Source organism: Azolla caroliniana, unplaced genomic scaffold, assembly GCF_043228905.1.
Source record: "Azolla caroliniana isolate FFs.n. ecotype wild unplaced genomic scaffold, voAzoCaro1.0.p SCAF_17, whole genome shotgun sequence".
Lineage (NCBI taxonomy): Eukaryota > Viridiplantae > Streptophyta > Polypodiopsida > Salviniales > Salviniaceae > Azolla > Azolla caroliniana.
Genome location: NW_028230452.1, coordinates 3,201,764 through 3,222,433, shown reverse-complemented (window position 1 = coordinate 3,222,433; position 20,670 = coordinate 3,201,764). Strand labels below are relative to the sequence as shown.

At 39.3% G+C, this 20,670-nt stretch overlaps 1 protein-coding gene across 2 annotated transcripts; it reads left to right on the top strand.

Annotated features, from left to right (window-relative positions):
• The first annotated feature begins 4,514 nt into the window (after positions 1–4,514).
• LOC147852845 (187-kDa microtubule-associated protein AIR9-like) lies at positions 4,515–18,628 on the top strand. Of its 2 annotated transcripts, XM_087333475.1 has the most exons (37): positions 4,515–6,036; positions 7,066–7,137; positions 7,248–7,313; positions 7,393–7,464; positions 7,567–7,632; positions 7,774–7,836; positions 7,981–8,046; positions 8,332–8,431; positions 8,851–8,952; positions 9,198–9,430; positions 9,554–9,668; positions 10,103–10,223; positions 10,303–10,478; positions 10,572–10,707; positions 11,006–11,106; positions 11,207–11,254; positions 11,335–11,513; positions 11,601–11,718; positions 11,833–11,960; positions 12,204–12,372; positions 12,455–12,573; positions 12,683–12,851; positions 13,012–13,096; positions 13,315–13,388; positions 13,462–13,581; positions 13,849–14,026; positions 14,114–14,235; positions 14,549–14,756; positions 14,838–14,911; positions 15,755–15,893; positions 15,986–16,167; positions 16,645–16,800; positions 16,881–17,012; positions 17,228–17,286; positions 17,354–17,386; positions 17,473–17,598; positions 18,221–18,628. In XM_087333475.1, exons 1-37 carry the CDS (start codon positions 4,573–4,575, stop codon positions 18,386–18,388), a joined length of 5,739 nt encoding a protein of 1,912 aa, XP_087189601.1. In that variant the 5' UTR covers positions 4,515–4,572; the 3' UTR covers positions 18,389–18,628. The 2 variants fall into 2 exon arrangements, with proteins under 2 accessions (XP_087189601.1, XP_087189600.1); XM_087333474.1 differs by lacking the exons at positions 16,881–17,012; positions 17,228–17,286; positions 17,354–17,386; positions 17,473–17,598; positions 18,221–18,628 and having other exon boundaries at positions 10,991–11,106; positions 16,645–16,831.
• Positions 18,629–20,670: the final 2,042 nt, after the last annotated feature.

The window sequence follows — 20,670 nt, the reverse complement described above, 5'->3', positions numbered from 1 at the left end:
CCTCCGAAAGAGAAGAGTCAGTCATCTTCACAACAAGTCAACAAAGAGTAGCAAGAGCAAACCCAAAGTCGACAAACAACACATATCGTCAACCAAATATCATTTAAAAGAAAAGAATCAACAGATGATCAAAACCATACAAAGAAGAAGAAGAGGAGATTAATCAAAGAGTGGTGAACACAACAGGACGAGGTGCTGACAACTAATGCAACATAGGTGCAAGAAACAAAGTATGCAACGACATTGATAGACATCATTGAAAAAGGCAAAACATCATAAATAACCGCCAGCAAAGTCTTAGCTATTCCAGACATACCACCTACAACCCATGAAATCGTGGCCATATTACAATTTGGCACATCATACGAGTTGGTCGACTGGTTAACTAAATTACTCCAATTCGCTTCCGACCTACTAGCACAATAACACAAGGAACGAGAAATGATACAACATGCGCTAGTAGGAGATGTCAGGAATAAAGGGATGGCTATCCATATACCACCTCTGCATACAACGTCAGTAGGAGTGCATCAGGAACTTCACAAAACTATTCAAACAGTAAAAGATATGGCCGAAGTATGCAAACGAATGACAAAGGCGTCAGAGCTAATGAAGAAGGAGTGGTCGGAAGCCACTCAATCCAATGCATAGTTAATAGTACGACTGCAACAAGCCAAGTCGAAACTATAAGAAACGGAACAACAACGCCAAACATACGACCAGGCCATTGTGCAAGTCTCAGATAGACGACTATGGGAGGAGTTGCAGGGAAAAGAAGATATAATCAACCGCACGAATAAACGAATAGAAGTCACCAACACGAAAGTACAAAGAATGAGAGATCGACTCCAAAGGGCACACCAACCAGTGGAAGAGATGCAACAACGAATCAGTCACACTCTTCAGACACACAAAGAGGAGTTTGACAAACTCTACAACTACTACAAAACATTAAAATTGCATTTCGAGTGGCAAGAACGACTAATAGAGGATCTCAATAGACAACTTAAAGTACAATAAGAGATTTGTCAGTCCATACAGCATGATTCAAGGCAGACATAGAATGGATGCGCCAGAGTTTCAATGACAACTGAGAACGGTTAGCGCAACAATTACAACAACACTCAGGCAAATATGAACAGGTACACACTTCACTCGTGGTGGTAGAGGGACAATTACAATACCAAGAGGGATCAACCCTTGCTCAACAATATGAACTAAGAGATGAAATCAGTGCTCTGCAATTTCGACTCAACATGGGGGAGCAAGCAAAATATTCGAGCAATATTAAAAAGACACAAGCAGAAAATGCACAAGAAAATAATTGAATCCCTCAAACATTGTTGGAAGACTTGGTCGACTCAAGCAATGGAACTACAACTGCTAAGGGCAGATCAAGAGAACAAGAAAAAGGAAGGCCAAGGCTTTTACAAGATGGATGAGGGGAGTGTTACTGTAATTCAAGATGAATTGTCAGATGATTTCCATGAGCTAACAACTAGGCACACGGCCGAAATTACCAAAATGTTGGAGGAATACGACGGCAATCAATTACAGCTAGCTCTCGAACTTGAGTCCTACGAAAAAGAGTGCCTTTGAGAGGAGGGTGAGCAAACAGATATTGAGGATGGAGAAGAAAATACAAAGCAACAATCTTGTCATACCTCAGAAAGAAGCCGAGCATGACGACTAGGAGAATGCAGAACAAGTGCAACCCGAGCAGGAGTAAGACTAAGAAGTTGTTGAGGAAGCACAACCACAAGACGAGCACTACAACGAGCCCATGACATAGTAGGTAGTATAGCCGGAGACACTACAACAAATGGGCACAAACGACAATAGTTGGTCAGAATTGGATTCACAACCCGAGCAACAAAAGGAAATTTAGCAAGCCTCGAACGACGCCGACCATCAGGGAGATTAGGACGAGGAGGAGCCAAATCCGTTGAACATTTTGAATGAGGACGAAGATGAGAATGCAAACGAGGACGAGGAAAACTAGACACCAATTTTTGAGGTTTTGATTGTGCAAGGCACTGTCCCACGGGCGTGCCATGTGATAGCTAGTCAGATCGACCGACCAAGCTAGTCAAAGTATATAGGTCAACAAACTAGTATGATGATAGTCAAAATTATAGTCGTAGTTGTAGTCGTAGTAGACAAGTGTGAAAGGAGATAGTTGAACAATTATTATTATCGCCAAGTAGAAAAAATAGGACAATTACTTGTAACTACAAGTTCTTGCCGAATGGCAATTGTAATATCTTGGTAAAGCCTCCCAAGCCGCCTATAAAAAGGGGTCAAGAGCATTGTAACAACATTGGTCTGTATTGTTATAAGTTTAATATAATTTTGTTACTTAGATTATATTATGTGTCTTGAACTACTATTCCAAATTTCTCTTACTCGAAATATGTATAGTTGACAATCGATCATAGTAGTGATTAAGTATGGTAATCTAATGTATGTGTTATGTTTGATTGTGTTTAAGTAATCATTGAGCAGAGTTGTCTGACTCCAATCTCCAACCACAATCCCATTGATAGAATGACTTTGTAAGTGAGACGTTTGACCCATTGTGTCGGTTGACCAAGACAATTTGGATTAGGCATTGTGGTATAATAAACACGTCATTGTGTGGAGGTTCTGCATGGAGCACCATAATAACTATGTAGGCGGACAAAAAAAATGATTTGAGAGAATTCACAATTGAGCTCTGGATGCACAGTGTCATGATGCAAGTTAGGAGTATGTCGTACCGTCTTACAAAACACCACACTCGAAAGGGATTACATTGTGCATGTTAGGATCGGAACTGGGCACAACCGGTTACTTGGGTGCAATAACGAAAAATGACAGTGCACAGATAGTAGGAAACAGAAAATACAGAGACACCGAATGTTTTATGTGGAAAACCCAAAAGGGAAAAACCCCAGGGGGGTCCACAAACCCCAAGAAAACCAAATCACTAGGTGTACGGAGAGGAGTACAGGGCGACTCAAAGGCAACAACCTCGAGCTCGTCTTCGTCTAACAGACGACGACAAAGTTACTACTCTCACTCTTAGAGTCACAGAGGCAACTGCTCATTGTAACTTATTCAACTATAATGATTATCACACTTTTTTAACTACTTGCCCTAAGTGTATATATATATACTCATATACATAGTAGACTATTTACAAATATAGCCTCAATGGGCACATGTAGACTATTTACAGATATAGTCTCCTGAATCGGTTTTACAATTGATTCTCAATTTCGGCCTTGACTGAAATACTCATCGACTCCATGGGAATCGGTTCTCCCTTTTTCCTCGATTCGAGCTCCACTTCCCATCCGGAGGGACCTGTCATCCAACAATGCATAAGGGTCTCGTAGGGGGTGCAATAGCAGTGACATCAACAATTTCTTTATGATACAATACACTACGTTTGACAGGAGAGGGAGAGCCTAGAGCCAGTACGAGGCCAAGCAAGAGAAGCGCTACTAAGGTAAGGCTCAAGCATGGTGAGGAGGAAACCTAAGCCTTGGCCAGGGGATGTCTCAAGGGTAGACAAGCCCTAAAGGGTAAGGCGAGGCCAAGAGACACACCTGGAAGGCAAGGCCGAGGTAGGAAAGGAGAAGCCCTAAAAGTTCATGGAAGGCCAGGAGAAGCCCTAAAAGTCCATTGGGGCCCAAGAGAACCTTGACAGTCCATGGAAGGCCAGGAGAAGACCTAAGCCCTGGTTGGGTGATGTCTCAAGGGGAAGCAAGCCCTAAAGGGCAATGCGAGGCTAATAGAAGCACGTAGAAGGCAAGGCCAAGGTAAGAAAGGAGAAGCCCTAGAAGGTTAGGGCATGCCATGCCAAGAGAAGCCCTAAAAGGGTCGGGAGAAGCCTTGAAAGTCCATGGAAGGCCAAGAGAACCTTGAGAGTCCATGCTAGGCCAGGAGAAGCTCTGAATTCCATGCCAGGAGAAGCCCTGAAAGTCCATGCCAGGCCAAGAGAAGCCCTGAAGTCCATGCTAGGCTAGGAGAAGCCCCGAAGTCCATGCCACGCCAGGACAAGCCCTGAAAGTCCATGCTAGGCTAGGAGAAGCCTTGAAGTCCATGCCACGCTAGGACAAGCCCTGAAAGTCCATGCCAGGTCAGGAGAAGCCCTAAAATTCCATGCGAGGCTAGGGGAAACCCTAATAGTCCATGGGAGGCCAAGAGAAGCCCTGAAACTCCATGCCAAGCCAGAAGAAGCCCTAAAAGTCCATGCGAGGCCAGCAAAAGCCCTAGAAGAAGGCCATGCGAGAAGGAGACACATAGTGCAGAGAGAGAGAGAGAGAGAGAGAGAGAGCCTTCCTTTCCCATCTTTCTTTAATTACTCTACTTCTGCTACTTATACTACTGCTACTGCTACTATTACTACTGATTCTACTTCTACTGCCGATCCAGCTGCACAGCTCAACTCCCTGAGCTTCTTCTCTGGCTATGGCGATTCTCTCCTTCTCCTAACTCCCCCCCCCCCCCCCCCCCCCTCCCCTCCACCTCTCCAGAACCTTCTCCCTCCTGTCATTTCTTCTTTCCTCTTCCTTCCTTCCTTCCATGGACACCTTCTCCTTAGCCGATTCCACTGAACGCCTCAGCCTTTACTCTGACGGAGACCTCCTCTCCGATGAAGGCCTCCTCTCCCCACCCCTTTCTTCGCTTGCTTCTCCCAGAGGAGGTCAATCCTTCTTCAGGAATGGAGATGGCTTTCTGCACAAGCCAGAAACAGAAACAGAAACGGAAACAGAAGGAGAAAGAAGAGGAAGAGAAACGGAAACGGAAACGGAAAGGGAAACAGATACAGAGGCAGAAACAGACGAAGGTAAGCTGGAAGGAGTAACCATGGAAGAAACATCGCCTGCTCTAAGGAGAAGTGGCTCCGCCATAGCACCAGAAACAGAAGAAGAGAACGAAGGAGCTGCAATAGAAACGTTGCCTGTTCCAAGACCGAACGTAATTCAAATGAGTACCTCCACCACAACTGCAGCTCAGATGGCAGGAAAGGTTAGAGTTTCTTCTTCCAAGATAGCTTCTTCATCTTCATTTACTTCATCTTCTGTGAGATCTCTGTCTGGAAGAGCTTCCACTGCCATACCCAGCAGCAACCTCAAGGATCCGAAAACGCAGCAAAAAAGTAACCCTACTCAAAGACGTTTTTCTTCACCTTCAACGAATATAAGAGGCGATCTGAGGACATCTGGAGAAAATGCACCTCGAAGCAGCAGTAACTCCCGAAGTTCTATGAAGCTCTCAGAAAGCAATAGACCTGGAAGAAGCAACAGTACTTCTCGAAGCTCAATAAAACCTTCAGAATCCAATGTCTCTAGGAGTAGCAGTACTTCTCGAAGCTCTAAGCTCCCCACCATTCTCAGATCTGCGTCTCCAGTGCTTTCAAACAGCAGAAAACCTTCTGAGGAACTGTTTCGTCGCAATTCATCCACTCGCAGTGTCAGAAACAGTAACCCAAACCCAAACCCAAACCCAACCCCAAACCTTAACCCTAACCCTAACCCTAACCTTAACCCAAACCCAAACCCTTTCCCGAAGAGTTATAACCCTAACTCTAAGCTTTCTGCATACAAAATGCCCGATTCCCCTTCCCGTAAGGGGAGTGGAAATCAGCTTGGATTTGGTTCTCCCGTAGGAACGGGTACTAAACAGGCTTTTAGGCTATCAGATCAGTCTTTAAGACTCTCGGATCAATCTGTTAGAGCACTTGATCAGTCACTTAGACAATCAGATCATTCTTTTAGAGCATCGGATCAGTTCCTTTTGAACCAAGCCACAAAAGAAAAGGTTCAGAAGAAGCTTCCTCTTGATGGACATGCTGGGTCTCCATCTTCTTCCACAAAGAAAGATGTCTCAAAGATCAGTAATTTGAGTGTAGAATCAATTTCAGCTGCTAATTCTAGGAGGCATTCAATAGCGTCTTCTGCGGTTCAGAGAACTTCTTCTACTACACACCGGAGGAAATCAGATCCCAGGTCTCTTCAACAAACGGATTTCAAATCAGAAGATGTGGTATGCCATCACCTTCTCTTATGCATAGACCTTACTAATTTATACAAACATTGCAATTAACAAGTATAATGCCCAAATATGATCTGGCAAAAAATAATTTTCTGCCCAACAATAATCCTCTGGAAATTGAGGCACATTGGTATAAAAGATGTGGTATGCGATCTCCTTCTGGTAGGATCAAATACAACTCTATTTGAATTGTGTTATAAATGATCGTGATTAGCAAACAAAATTCTTAGAGATGATTTGGTCAAGGGGTAACAAAAGAGTGTACTTTTCCACCCTACTATAATCGTCTGGAATTTGAGGTCTTCCTTTTCTAGAGGCATAAAGCAGAAGATGTGGCATGGTATCACCTTCTATTAAGATCCAAGGAGCACATGTAGAAGTAACTTGTATATACATTGTCGTGATTAGCAAATTGGATTAACTCTCCTCCCAATCATAATCCTCCTGAGTTGAGCATGGCATAGCTACATTGGCAATCTAAAACTTGTGACACCAAGTGAAACCAGAATTGTGTCCCATCTGCTCATGTTGTGATTAAGTGAGACTGAAGACTCCGCTCAAACAACTCATTGCATCATAATCAAAGGACTGATGGCAGATGCTTCTACCAGACGTATGTTCCATATTTTAAGAAATGGCACTTTTATAAGAGTGACGACCATGGGTTCAATAGCAGATAGTTGGATTTAATAAAGTAAAGAAGGTTGGTTGTTACAACATTGATTTCTATTTGGCATCATCTTGAGCTTCAGTCTCATTATTTTTCATACTTGTGCTCAAACATTGTACATAACAGTGTGGCATATCTGATGCTTAAGAGCAATCAATCTATGTAGAAACATGAAGTAATAATAAATGTTTGTGTAACAATTTCTCTTTTCCTGGTGTTCCAATTTATCACTTTATTTTTTTCTTCTTATGAAATTGATGATGTATATTCCACGACTGAAACATGTCGACATTTTGTGGCTATACAATAACATGGATTGACAATTGGTTTTATTTAATGTTGTTAAGCAGAGACTCGACCTCAGAGGTCAGAATATCTGGAGATTGGACAGTAATCACATAAGTCTAACACCTAAACTTGAGGTACATTCTTGGATCAATGATTTCAACTATTCCTGCAAATGCATACATCATGCTTGAGCTTAGGCCAGTTTTTGGAGAATCTAATTTTGATTGTTTCTTTTCTATTTTAGTTCGTATATTTGCGGAACAATCAACTGTCATCAATGGCCGGGCTTGAAATTTTAAAACGTGTCAAGGTGAATATGTGAAGCTCTTATGTTTTATGTTTCAAGCTTTCATATGTACCAAAAATAAACTTCTTCATGATATTAACAGGTTTTGGATCTTAGCTTCAATGAGTTCAGTGGTGATAGCTTTGAACCTTTATCAAATTTGAAGGCCCTTCAGGTTTCTTGATATTCAGCCATAACCAAGTTGATTTGTGTTTGTATGGGTTCAGAAAATCTTATGCTTTTAAGATTCTAACTCTTGAATATGGTTTGTCTCCAGCAATTATATCTTGCAGGGAATCAGATTGCATCATTAACTGCATTACCTCAATTACCTAACTTGGAGGTTTGTTCTATATTCAACTCTAGACATCATCATTATATCAGAAAACTATTTGTTATGAATATAATGTGAGATTCATTGGACATTCAATGGGAGAATCTAATTTGTAAACCGTGATCTAAAATTCTAGATTCTATGTTTCAGTTTCTCTCTGTGGCACAGAACAATTTGAATTCTTTGGCGATGCCACCACAACCAAAGCTTCAGGTGCGACATGCACGCTTTAACTACTGTCTGTTTGTGCTCAATCATTAAGAATAGCAGAACCTTCAGTTTCACTGGGAATGTTGTTGCTATCTGTCTGCTGATTGCAGTTTGGGCACTTATGCATTCGTTTTCGTCTGTGCAAAGGTCTTGGCTGCCAGTGATAACAATATTTCAACCTTCAAAGGATTTCCCCATCTACCTGTTCTCGAGGTTTTCTTCTGAGCCCTCTTATGTTTGTTTAATCATGTGCGTATTTCCATACCCTGTTTATGTGAAAAACATGATCTTGATATAATAGGCATCCTTAGTGACCTAATCTAGCTAGATGGTGCATTCTCAAGGCATAATGAAACATGCAGCTTCAATCACTACCTGAGCAAAGTTGTTTGGTTGATAGGATCTTAGTATGAGGGATTGAAAACGGGCTCAGTGATTTATGGAGTTTAATGCACGTTTTTTATGGAAAATCTTATTTACTTTTGATTACAATTGCAGCACTTACGACTAGAAGATAATCCTATTTTGGATATGCCTCATGCTGAAGCAGCTTCTATTCTGATTGTTGGAACGACACTCAAAAGATTCAACAATCGAGGTAAATACTTTGTTTTTCATATATATATATTTTTCATTCCAACTAAAAGAGTAAAAGCATCTCATACTTCTGGAAAAAATCACGGCAAGTTTGTGCCATCTTTCTAGATCAATTATGACTATACCCGTTCTAGTGGCTTAAGAAACAAGGCTCAGCACTAGTGACCTTTGTGTTTCTCAACTTGCACCTTGCTTGGTGAATCTTTTATTATGCTGTTGGCATACTTTATGATCCAATATCGATGAATATATCTGATTAGGAAGTATATGCTACTGCGGACGGCAGTTGTGCAGCTTTTATATTCTGAAATTAACTTTTGTTGGGGCATTCTTACATGTCTTAAACAAAGGAAACAAAGAAGGATCGCTTTATAGCAAATAGTTAACTAAGATTTTGGATGCCTGCTCTTTGAACGACAGATTTATCAATGGAGGAGCTAAAACTTGCAATGACGTATCCTGCGCACACAGCCTTGTGCTTGAGAGAAGGTTGGGAGTTTTGTGCTGTTGAAGAAGCCCTAGGTATGTAAGACAATATTTTTCATTTCATTTTCGTTTCTTTCTGTTTCTTGAATGTAAATATTAATTATTTGCTTCATGAGACCTTCTTTGGATCTCTCTACACTAGAGTGCTTGCTAGCATGTCCCAGAATTTGTTTGTTTTATTTTGCTGAGCTGCAAATGGATGGCATTTGTATGGAAGGATATTCAAATTGACTTCTAGTTTAGTCTATGTGATGAAACTTGTGATTATCTTTTCTCTACAGAATCGACCTTGCAATTTCTAGTAGCAAAATGGAGGGACATACTTCCTCCAGGATACACTGTGAAAAAGGCTTCTATAGATCCACCATACGAGGAGGATTGTTGTACATGCCGTTTTATATTGGAAAAGGAGAATGATGGGGAAGAAGAGTCAAAGTTAATGCTAAAATATCAATGGTATATTGGTGATAAGACAGCGACAAATTTTGTGCCAATTGAAGGTGCTAATAGCAAGGTGAAAGAGACCCGAAATTCGGAAAGCTAATTTAAGCCCTATTTAATGTTTTGGAGCGGAAATTTGTTTTTCATGTCTAAGCACATTCCATTTTTAGACATTGTTTTCAAATTGATCTTGCAGACATACTGGCCGAAGCAGCCAGATATTGGTTGTTGTCTGAAGGTGGAATGTACACCAGTAATAAATGATATCACTTTCCCATCAATATTTGCTATCTCGTCACCTGTTGCTGCAGGTTTATTTCTTACTTTTCTGCTCATGTTTGCATGTTCTCGTGCATTAACCACTGCAGCCATAATTCTCACCTCGCTCTTACAGAGTTAATTTTCTGGTTACAAAGTTAATACAAATAATGTGGTCTCTTGATTCTCATTATTAAAAAATGTTGAGAATACGTACAAGCCAGTGAAGTGTTTGTGTGCTCCTTATAATCACTTCAAATGTCTAGGTTGAATACAGTTGTTCCTATGCATGGTAAGCTGAATTCTTTATAATAAACTTATAGTGATTTGACACCTTGAAATGCGGTGTGGCACCTTACAAAAATCCAGAATGTACGGTGGTAATTGAATCTGCAATTAATCACTAGTGTTGGTTGGTATATCACCTAAGCATGCCTATACCCTGTGTTATTCATATGAGGGATTCTGAAAACTCAAAATGCTGCAGGAACTGGTTGTCCAAAGGTATTGTCCTTGAGCGTGGATGGTGAATTGATTGAGGGGAAAACCATTCGTCCACATGCTGAAGTAGCATGGTGTGGTGGAACCCCTGCCAAAGCCATTGTCAGGTATACTTAGCTTGCTTTAAAGGAAATTTTCCCACTTTTACATGTGTTTTGACTTGGACTATCCCTGGGAGCATCTCAGCTGGCTTAGAAGACATGGAGGAAGAAGTCCAGTTGCAATAATGGGGGCTGAGGAACATGAATACCAACTTAGTCTTGAGGATGTGGGTGCAAATCTTTTGCTCATGTATACTCCAGTTACAGAAGAAGGCATCAAAGGCGAGTCACAGTTTGCAACTACCGCCATCATAGAAGCAGGTACTTATCGTGAAATTTAGTAATCTAGACATATTTATATGTAGATTCTATATTTGGAAATACAATATTTATATAATCCTTTGCATGCTGCAGCTTCACCTTCTGTTAAGAATGTGCAAATTATTGGTCCTGCTGTTGAAGGGATGACAATAAAGGGCACTGGAGAATATTTTGGTGGCACAGAAGGAATAAGCAAGCTTGATTGGCTTCGTGAAGATCTGCAATTGGGGTATTTACATCTTTTAAGATTTCCTGCGTGGCTTTGTATTGTGCACAATATATTTGACATTGGTTGGAGTTTAAGAGACTACATTTTTTGTCTCCATTGTAACAAATAGGCACTTTGATCAGCTCAGTTGTCTAACTAGAGAACTCTGTTCTGGGCACTGTGAAGAGGTTAAATGGACATTCTAGTAACTGAGAAATTGCAATAATGTAATTTCAAAAGGATATTTTCATATGTTCATCAATGGAGGTGTACGAATGCCTATTATTACTAGCTTATTGTTTAGCCTTGATGTGTGCAGAGAATTCAAGCTGATTTCAAGAGGTACATCTGAATATACGGTGACAAAGGAAGATGTTGGGTTGCGATTGATGTTCATATATACTCCAATAAACACTGAAGGTGATTAGATGTTGCAATTTGCTAGAGCAGAACTCAGCTGTAAGTTTAACTTTTGTTATAGGGTACGTATTATAATAAACGGGAGTTTGTTATTTCTCAGGCTGGGAGGGACATCCTGTTTCTGCAATCACGACAAACATTTTAGTTGGTATGCCACATTCTTGAATATTGCATTATATTGAGAACTACCCCAAATATTTATGTTACTGAATGCCTGTTTTGGATCAGCTCCTCCAAAAGTCACACATCTAAAAATCATTGGAGACATAAGAGAGGGGAATGTTGTCTCTATTAGTGCCAACATAGTGGGTGGTGTAGAAGATGTGAGCCGAGTGCAATGGTTCAAGTCCGATGCTTCTGCAAATGAAGCTAATCTTGAAGCAATCAGTAGCTCAAAAGTTGCTAAGGTTCGTAAACTAACATACATTTCAACCTTTTTTTACTTCTGGGTGTGTTAATATTTGTTTTATACTCATGGTAACTGGTTGTTATAGGACTTCCGTATACCAGTTGGAGCTGTAGGTTATTACCTAGCTGCAAAGTACACTCCATCACGTTGTGATGGTGATTGTGGAGAACCGGTGGTTGTGGTTTCAGATCAGAGAGTCGAAAGTATGTATGCGGTCAAAGAATGCAAAATCTTGATAACATGTTTCATCATTTTTAGCTACACATTCTCCTTCACATTCATAATTTCTGATTTATTTTTTTCTATTGCAATTACAGTGCTGCCACCTAGTTTAACTTTTCTATCCTTAAATGGTGAAGCAATTGAGGGTGAAACATTGGCAGCTTCTTATGGATATGTAGGTGGCCATGAAGGCAAGAGTGAATACAGTTGGTTTTTACACAAGGTACTCTATTCCTATGTAGGGGATGTAACAATTGCAGACATTTGCATATTGAGTGGATGATTAAGCTGTATCCACTGTGTTCACAAGAAACTTGATTCTCTTAGTTTTAAACTTTCTTTCATTATCATGTTCCTCCATGTTTCTCATTCACCCAAGGTTGACTCAGAATGTTGATGTGTCTCTTATAAGTATAGATGACTGAATTTGAGCAGGTGGCTAACTTCCATCTCCCTTCTTCTGCAGAATGAGAATGATGTTGGTGTCCCCATTTCTACTGCAGACGGGCTTTTACAATATAAAATTACAGCAGATGCAATCAATAAACTAGTTTCTTTCAAATGTACACCAGTTAGAGAGGATGGCATGGTTGGTGAATCCAGAAGCACTATATTTCAAGAATATGTACAACCAGGTATTGGGAATACCCATCCTAAGCTAAGACTTAGACTTCAGGGCTAAACAATATATTAGATTCAGTCTTGACTTCCTTGCAGGACTTCCAACCCTTTCATCACTCCAGATATTAGGGGATCATATTGAAGGAGCTGTTTTGACTGTAGAGAAGAAATACTGGGGTGGCATCGAAGGTCCTTCAAAGATTCAGTGGTTCTTGGTCAGTGCTGTCTGTATCTCTATTCCTAATCCAGAATCCATTCTAGAATGTGCTAAAATTGTCCTTGTGATTATGAAATTTCTTTTCTCACATTTTTGATTACTTGCAGAAAAAGCCAAATGGACTTAGCCATGAAATAAAAGATGCTATAGGATCCAGCTACAAAGTTCTTAACACTGATATCGGTAGCCTGATTTATGTCTCCTATGAACCTATACGTGTGGATGGAATCAAGGGTTCAAATGTCGTATCTCCACATGTGGGACCTATCCTACCTGGTAATGAAGCCTCTTTTCTTGGACTATGTACCTTGATTTTTCTGATGACTGTGCTCTGGAGTATTATAGCATTCATAAGTTAGGGAAACATGAAATTTTTAGGTTCTTCACAAATCCTGATATGTCATCCACAATGGTGCTAACTTTTCAATTAAATTAGGCCCTCCAATGTGCAACTCCTTGAAGATCCTTGGTCATCCCATTGAGGGAGGGAGTCTCACTTTTGAGGCTAACTATTCAGGCGGGTAAGGGACTAGTCTGAACTTTCTGAACTTCAAACTAGGGATTATGTTATTTGAAACCCAATGCATTTCAATATTCTCTGCATCTGTTGCAGTCAATTTGATGATTGGACCTAGTGATGCCAATAATTCTTATTTCTTCTCTTACCTGTAGTGATTTATCTCCAATAATTCGGTAGGTAAATCCATTATAACACCATACTGATGTTTATCTTTACCAGGGAGAAAGGGACTTGCATTAACGAGTGGTATCGACAAAATACAAATGGAAAAGAAGATTGGCTAAGCAACAATGGTAAAAGTGCAGATACACAATCTGTTTTTCCTGTCTATTATTCATTAACTAACTGTGACTATCTACTCCACAGAAAGATTAGATTTGACTTCGAAGGATGTCGGGTGTCGAATTTTACTTGTTTTCACTCCTGTCAGGAAAGATAGAGTAATTGGCTCTGTTTGCCGTAGTCTCTCTGAGGTTGTTACAAATGGTGAGCTGATATTCTTTTCAGATTAGGATGATTTTAGATATGCGTATTTCATTCTATCTGCTTTTCATTTTAATTTTCTATGTGGTTTTATTTTCAATGACTGGTAGATTTTTGCAATTCTATTCATCAGCTAAACATATATACTTCATTAGAATTGGCTTCTTAAGTGCTTGCGTATCTCAACACCTGGTTTTGTGAGTTATATAGGTCGTTCTTTTGTATATATATAGTAACCTCAGAACTAATCACAGCATCCTCATTTTGCAGCTGATCCAATAGGTGTCAAATTAAGAATTCCAGATTGCCACGAAGGTAGGGAGGTTATTCCAGAGAAACTGTATTATGGTGGAACTGAAGGATCTAGTGAGTATAGATGGTACTGTCTGAAGAACGTTGTTGAGAGAGGAATTTTACCAGATGAAGCAGTCAGCGTTGCAAATACCATGTATGTTTCATTTTGCAATTTCATTAAATGCTTTTGACGCATGCAAAGACTTCATAAAGAGGGCCTGCTTGGCATTCACACTTCCAGGACTTATTTTCCAACGTCAAAAGATGTGGGAATGTACCTTGCATTAAGTTGGACTCCTGTTCGAATTGATGGCAAAAGAGGGAAGGCGCTGGTTACAAGCAGCAGTGCTCCAGTGATGCCAGGTAAAAATCTCATACTGCACCAATTTTGGTATATTCAACCAGTGTTGGTATTCAGCCAGTGCTTCTAGAGACAAAAAGGAATTCATTATAGGTGTACAAGGCCAGTAACAGACGGTACTTGAGATATTGGATTCTATGCGGATCTCCGTTTTTCATAGTTGTATAAAGCGCAACAGTACTTGAGATACTAGATTGTATGCAGATATATGTTTTTTGTAGTGCCATAAAACTCAGCATTTTTTTAGTTTCTTGTTGTATTTGTTCTATATACATATCAATGACATAAAGTTTCATGCGTCATGGTTGTTTCCAGCAATGCCTAGTGTAAGCAATGTAAATATTGAGAAGTTTGGAAACCGGATGCTCCTTGGACATGGGGAATATCATGGAGGCTCCGAAGGAAATAGCATTGTAAGATGGTATCGAGAAGCTGACGACAGAAGACTTTCTTTGATTGAAGGAGCTATATCAAAGAAATATTTAACAGTGGAAGAGGACTACACGTGTTGTTTGGTATTTGGGTAATCAAGCTGCAAGAAAAATTATTTTGGTTCTATCATCTTTTTTTGCTTGCAAATTTCACAAGAAACATGTGTTTGCAGGTATACTCCTGTACGGGAAGATGGGCTGGTTGGAAAGGAAGTTCTTTCAGAGAAATCTGATCCGATATTACCAGGTTTATCTTCTGTAATACCTTTAATAATGTAAATTTCCTGGTCGTTTTCTGTTCGATTTGTTACGAGAATCTTCATTTTTTGGGGGCCGATGCAATACAATGGAATTTAGCTGGAGAGTTGATTATAATTGAAGTTAACCTGCTTTATAGATTAGCTTAACCTGGGGCTATATAATTGAAATGAACCTGCCTATTTGGTGTTTGGGTAATCAAGCTTCAAGTAAAATTATCTAAATTGTATAAATATATAGAAGTCTATATGATATTTTCGGCATTATAATAGGCTATATGCAAGGCAGGAGTTGTGCTAGGATACAATGTATACTTGAGGGGAAAAATACAACCTTATAAAATCAATGTTAGTATACTAGAGAGGTGGAAAACGAAAGGAAGTGTCTTCAGTCTCAATTCTGGGGGCTTGTTCAGGACAGAATTATAGTTTATTTCACATGTATATCCCCATGTATCAGAGTACACATTTACCTAATCAGAGTACTAGAATATGCCTCTGTATATCTTGAGCAGACAATGGAGACCGGATATGTGCATTATTCAAATGGGAGGTTTAAGAAGAAGAAAACTAAATGCACAGATCTCAAGCAAGAGAAGACCGGACAAAAACACACTCTCTAATCACTGACCACAACAGCACGACCCCACATATCATTCAGTCACAGAGCACAATTAGATAGGCCATCAGAGATCAGAACCACTACCAGGATACTGCCACCTTGATTATCCTTACCTGCATCCAAGCCTTGATATTATTCTGGTCTTTTTCTGTTGGTTCAAGTCTTGTTTCTCATGTGAATTTATGCTAGATGATGTTTCATTGTTGTGTAGATATTCCAAGACCTCAGAAATTGTTTCTCAGTGGCAAAGCAGCTGAGGGGGAAGTCCTTACTGCAACTGGAGTAATATTTGAGTCTGATGCTGAACATAAAATCTGGCAGAAATACAAAAAAGATGCTAGATATCAATGGTTGTTTTAACATCAGATATTTCAGGTTGTTTGGCTATACATGAGTATACATATACACATCTGATAATATTTGATTGTTTGGTTGTTTGTAGGTCTCGGTCTAATGCTCCAGGAATTCCAGTTTCTTTTGACATATTACCCTTGCAAAGAACGAGCTCTTATAAGATTCGCTCTGAAGATGTTGGTTCAATTCTTCGTTGTGAGTGCACAATGATAGATATTTTTGGCAGAAACATGGAACCAGTCTCAGTAATAACTGATCGAGTTTTAGCAGGTAATTGTGTACAATACTAATTCGTGTAGGTATTTTTCTTATCTATTCTATCTATTCTAATCTCTGACATAATCTATTACTAATGGTTTTCATCTCCTCAATAAGACCCAGTCTAGAGAAACGTCCTCAATGGGATCCAGTAATATATAGGTATACTTTATTTGTATTTGCTGGAGAAAACTAGAGAAACTAATGATAAAAATAGACAAGGATAATGCTAGAATATATAATATTTTGGTAATATAGTTGGCTATGGATAAAAGTAGAAAACGCGATGATAGGAGTAGATAAAGCATATCTGAATGCTATATTTTCTTGTCATATATCTCAGTGACAAATCTACATTGCACCCAATTTGCATTTATAATGGTGAAATCTTTAAGTAATAAGTATACAGATGCTAACCCTAAATATGGCCAGCTGATAATAGTTTTTGAATGATTTTGTTAACTTGGAACATGGACTGTCATGATGTAGGTGTTCCAAGGATGGATAAACTGGAAATAGAAGGACGGGGATTCCATACAAACCTTTATGCTGTTCGTGGTATCTACAGTGGAGGAAAGGAAGGAAAAAGCATGATCCAATGGTTTCGAGCAATGGCTGGAAGTACCGACCTTTTGTCAATATCTGGCAAGTCTTGAAGATTGGAAACTTGATTTTATGTCATCATGTTGCTTCAGTGTTTGAAGAACTTGTGCGGTTGGTTGCAGGTGAAGTTGGACGGATGTATGAGGCCAATGTGGATGATATAGGTTGCAGGCTTGTGGCTGTATATACTCCTGTTCGTGATGATGGTGTGGGTGGTGCACCTGTTTCTGCTTCCACTGATCCAATTGCTGTTGGTTGGTTTCGCAAGTTTCATTTTCTTTACTTCAAAATTTTTATTGATATGGATTCTTGAACATGCCTAAATGAATCTGACATGTCCTTTAGTTTGCTGCTAATAACTTTCTTCTTCTGATTTATGAACTCTTCATTTTAATGATTCTCTGTCGCATCAAAATTTGGAGATTAAAGTCTTTTTGTACTTAATGTCTCCTAACTTTTATTGTTGTAGAGCCAGAAGTTGCAAAGGAAGTCAAGCAAAAGCTTGAGCTGGGAGCAGTTAAATTTGAGGTACTGGTTTACTTTATTTCTTAGATTATTTAAAGTGGTGGATGTTAATTTCCGTTGTTTATTGTAGGCTTTACGGGATCGTGACCAACCATCATCAAAGGTATAACATCTCTGATCTGGTAATTTTGGTCTAATTTTGTTCTTCAGAATTGTAAAATATTCAGCTGATACGGACAATCTTAGCAGGGACTTGGAAGCTTAGAAAGGCGAGTTCTAGATGTCAATAAGAAAAGATTCAAAGTCGTCAAGCCTGGCTCTAAAACTTCTTTTCCCAACACAGAGATACGTGGCACATATTCCCCTCCCTTTCGGGTAAGTACAATGTATTCCCATTTTCAAACATTTAAAATTGTGTAACTCCGCTCGTAACCAAAATTGTTGGATCAGTTTTAGGAAAATATTGCAGTACTTAAATCAATTTCTGCAGTACTTAACCACATTGCATTGGTATTAGTGGCATTAGCATGTAGTAATTAGGATGTTAAGTCTAGTTTAAGCGTGCTATCTGTGGGAGATGGAAGGCGTTAAAATATACTAGTGTGGACGGACAGAAAAAATACAATATTATATGATCTTTCATATTTCTTCTACATGACATTTGATACCCGTCTGAAAGCAGTTAATTAATCCTTCAATACATTACCTAAAAAGCACAGTGAAATCGGAATAGCCGAACAAACATAGCTGGGGAGGGAGAGTTGAAATAGAAATAAAATGCTGTGAGATTAAAAACTATGGAAATAGGAAATAGGAAAGTTATATATTTGCTTGAACCATGAAAGCATATTTCACAAGTTTCCTGAATTCCTTGTGAAGGGGATTTCACATCGTTTTCTGACTTGTAAAGATGACGGCTGGATCCAATGGCTTATCCTTGCATGGTCACAATATACGAAATGACATATTCTCATATATTTTATTTTACGATGGACAGGTTGAGATCGTTCAAAATGATCAACACCGACTAAAAATATTTGTGGACAATGAGAACGAGATAGATCTCATGGTTCAGACTAGAGGTCTCCGTGATATCATTGTTCTTGTTTTGAGGGGATTTGCCCAAAGATTTAATGGAACTGCTTCCAATGCAAATTTGAAGTGAGTTTCTTTTATGCACTCATTTCAAACATCGGGCACTATACTCATATGTGCAGGTTTTGGAAGATTTTTTTGTGCTTGTAATATTTTCCTTGTGTTGTGGTAAGTTGTCAACTAATCATTGTAGATGTTGACCAAACTTAGCTGCTATCACAATTGTTTCTACATCAATATACAATACTATGTATTCTATAGAGAGATACCATCAATACATAATCATACATCCTGGAGAATATTCATTGTCCTGACTTCCCATGCTTGTACTGTATTGCAAGTCAATTTTAAAAATCCATGCATTGCAAGCCAATTTTTCAAACTCGAGTTACTAGTTTCAAATTCGTTATCCTTGCAAGTAATTAAGGACAGTTATTGGGTAGAAGTGGAATTAATCTATTGTAGGTGTTATTTTCACTTATTGTATCATGAAACGATTTGAATGTCTAAGGTCATAAGAATGGGCTTACTCTGGACGTTGGTATTATGATATCATCTCTATATATCATGGCTTTGGCTAATCCCTAATTTAACACCTTTATTACACCACATATTCACCTCCTAAACCTTTGGCACATTAACGATCAAATTACCTACCACACAACCTCCAAACACTTAACATGACCATACATTAACTATGGTTCAGCTATGTCTGTTTTTGCCACATTTTGAGTGAAACAAACAAACTGACAAATTCTTAACAATTGATACAAAAAATCTAATTTGTTTGCCAAAAGGCCATTCATCTAATCTTTGCATTTCACACAATCATTTAGTAAATTAATAAGGTTTGCCCCTTGTGAATTTGAATATTGCTTGCAAGTTTTTGTCAAGACATAGCATCAATATATGAGGTTGTTATGGTGGCATCTAGTGTAAATGAGTGCAATTAATGAATTTTGAACCCAAGTGCATAAGGTTATCAAAACATAGGCCTTAGTGGTTGGGTGCCACATGGGGAATTGATAGTGGGCAACATTGTCAATGAGTTGACATGTGGCAATGAATGTTTCATGTTGTAATTTGAGGTACTCTTCAAGTTGAAGATTTTAATTGGGGAAAATGTGATGTTACTCTAGCTAGGCTTCTCCACAACCCATTTGACATTTGTAGGCTTATAATCAATGTGTAGGAAGAAAGAAAGAAAGAAGATCCTAGTTTTTAGATGTCAAGGGGAGATCACAATGTGATCAATGGGACAAGGTTAAACGTACAATGAGGATGGGGCTTGGGTTCTCTCAAAATTTATGTCTTTTCATTGTGAGCTAGATAGATTGGGTTCTCGATTCTGTCAAATATATGTGAGATAGATAGACAAATGTATGAAATGTCCACTGGAACCTAGGTATGATCTATGTGGCTTCGTGGGGCCCATGGCAAGGGTTGAATGTTGCTTCTCACCATAGTTGTAGATTTCGATGTTATGGATGTTAGACCAACAACATGACAAAACCGAGGGAAAGAGAGAGAGGAAGCCCAGATGGATGTAGCTAGTTGGTAAGGTTGCCCAATGCAGATCGGGGGGTCTCATAGGTTCAATCCCTATATTCCATAATGGCATCTAGTGAATTAAGAGATATGTATGATGTAATGGAGATGTGAGAAAATTGGGTTTCAAACCCAAGACATAGTGCTTGTAATGCAACAACTTACAACTAGTGTAAGCTAATTACGATAAAAAGAGAAGAAAGAAGAAAGAAAGAAATATATGTTAACATCTTCTAAGTCCAAAATTGGCCCATGAGACAACTGGTTACAATATGGGATGTATACCCAATCATGGAAAAATAAAAATAGGTAAAAGAGTTTTAGTGCGGTACAAAAGATGTTATGGGGTTTAACATATTCTATAAAGGAAAAGGATTGCTTGCGGAAGAGTTAGAAAGAACAATACACTGAGAGAGAGAGAGAGAGAGAGAGAGAGAGAGAGAGAGAGAGTACGCGGGAGAGACAAAGAGTGCAAAACACACTATTTTCCAAAATTATATAAACACTCTGTGCTCTGTATCTACAACCCGCTCATCAACGCTATTTATACAAGTCCACACGGGACTGTTAGAAGTACGGTGTACTTCAATGCTCACACGAGCATCTGACACTAACTACGAGACTATAACTGCCTAGTAGTCTAACCTATACTAGGTTTCCGGTTACGGATTGGATCCGGCATACCGGCTCCTCTCGCTTACCAGTCCTTACTGCTTACCAGCTCGGTTGCTCACCGGAATACCGATTCCTCTCGCTTATTTAGCCGATCCGGCTCCGGTTGAGCTTGCCGATCAACACTCCCCC

What these genes read in the sequence shown, in the direction of transcription:
- LOC147852845 (XM_087333475.1), top strand. Translation starts at nt 4,573, where the DNA reads ATGGACACCTTCTCCTTAGCCGATTCCACTGAACGCCTCAGCCTTTAC. An exon ending in TACCGCCATCATAGAAGCAG is followed by an intron (nt 10,479 to 10,571) that starts GTACTTATCGTG and finishes TGCATGCTGCAG; the next exon opens with CTTCACCTTCTGTTAAGAAT. An exon ending in ACAGTTGGTTTTTACACAAG is followed by an intron (nt 11,961 to 12,203) that starts GTACTCTATTCC and finishes CTTCTTCTGCAG; the next exon opens with AATGAGAATGATGTTGGTGT.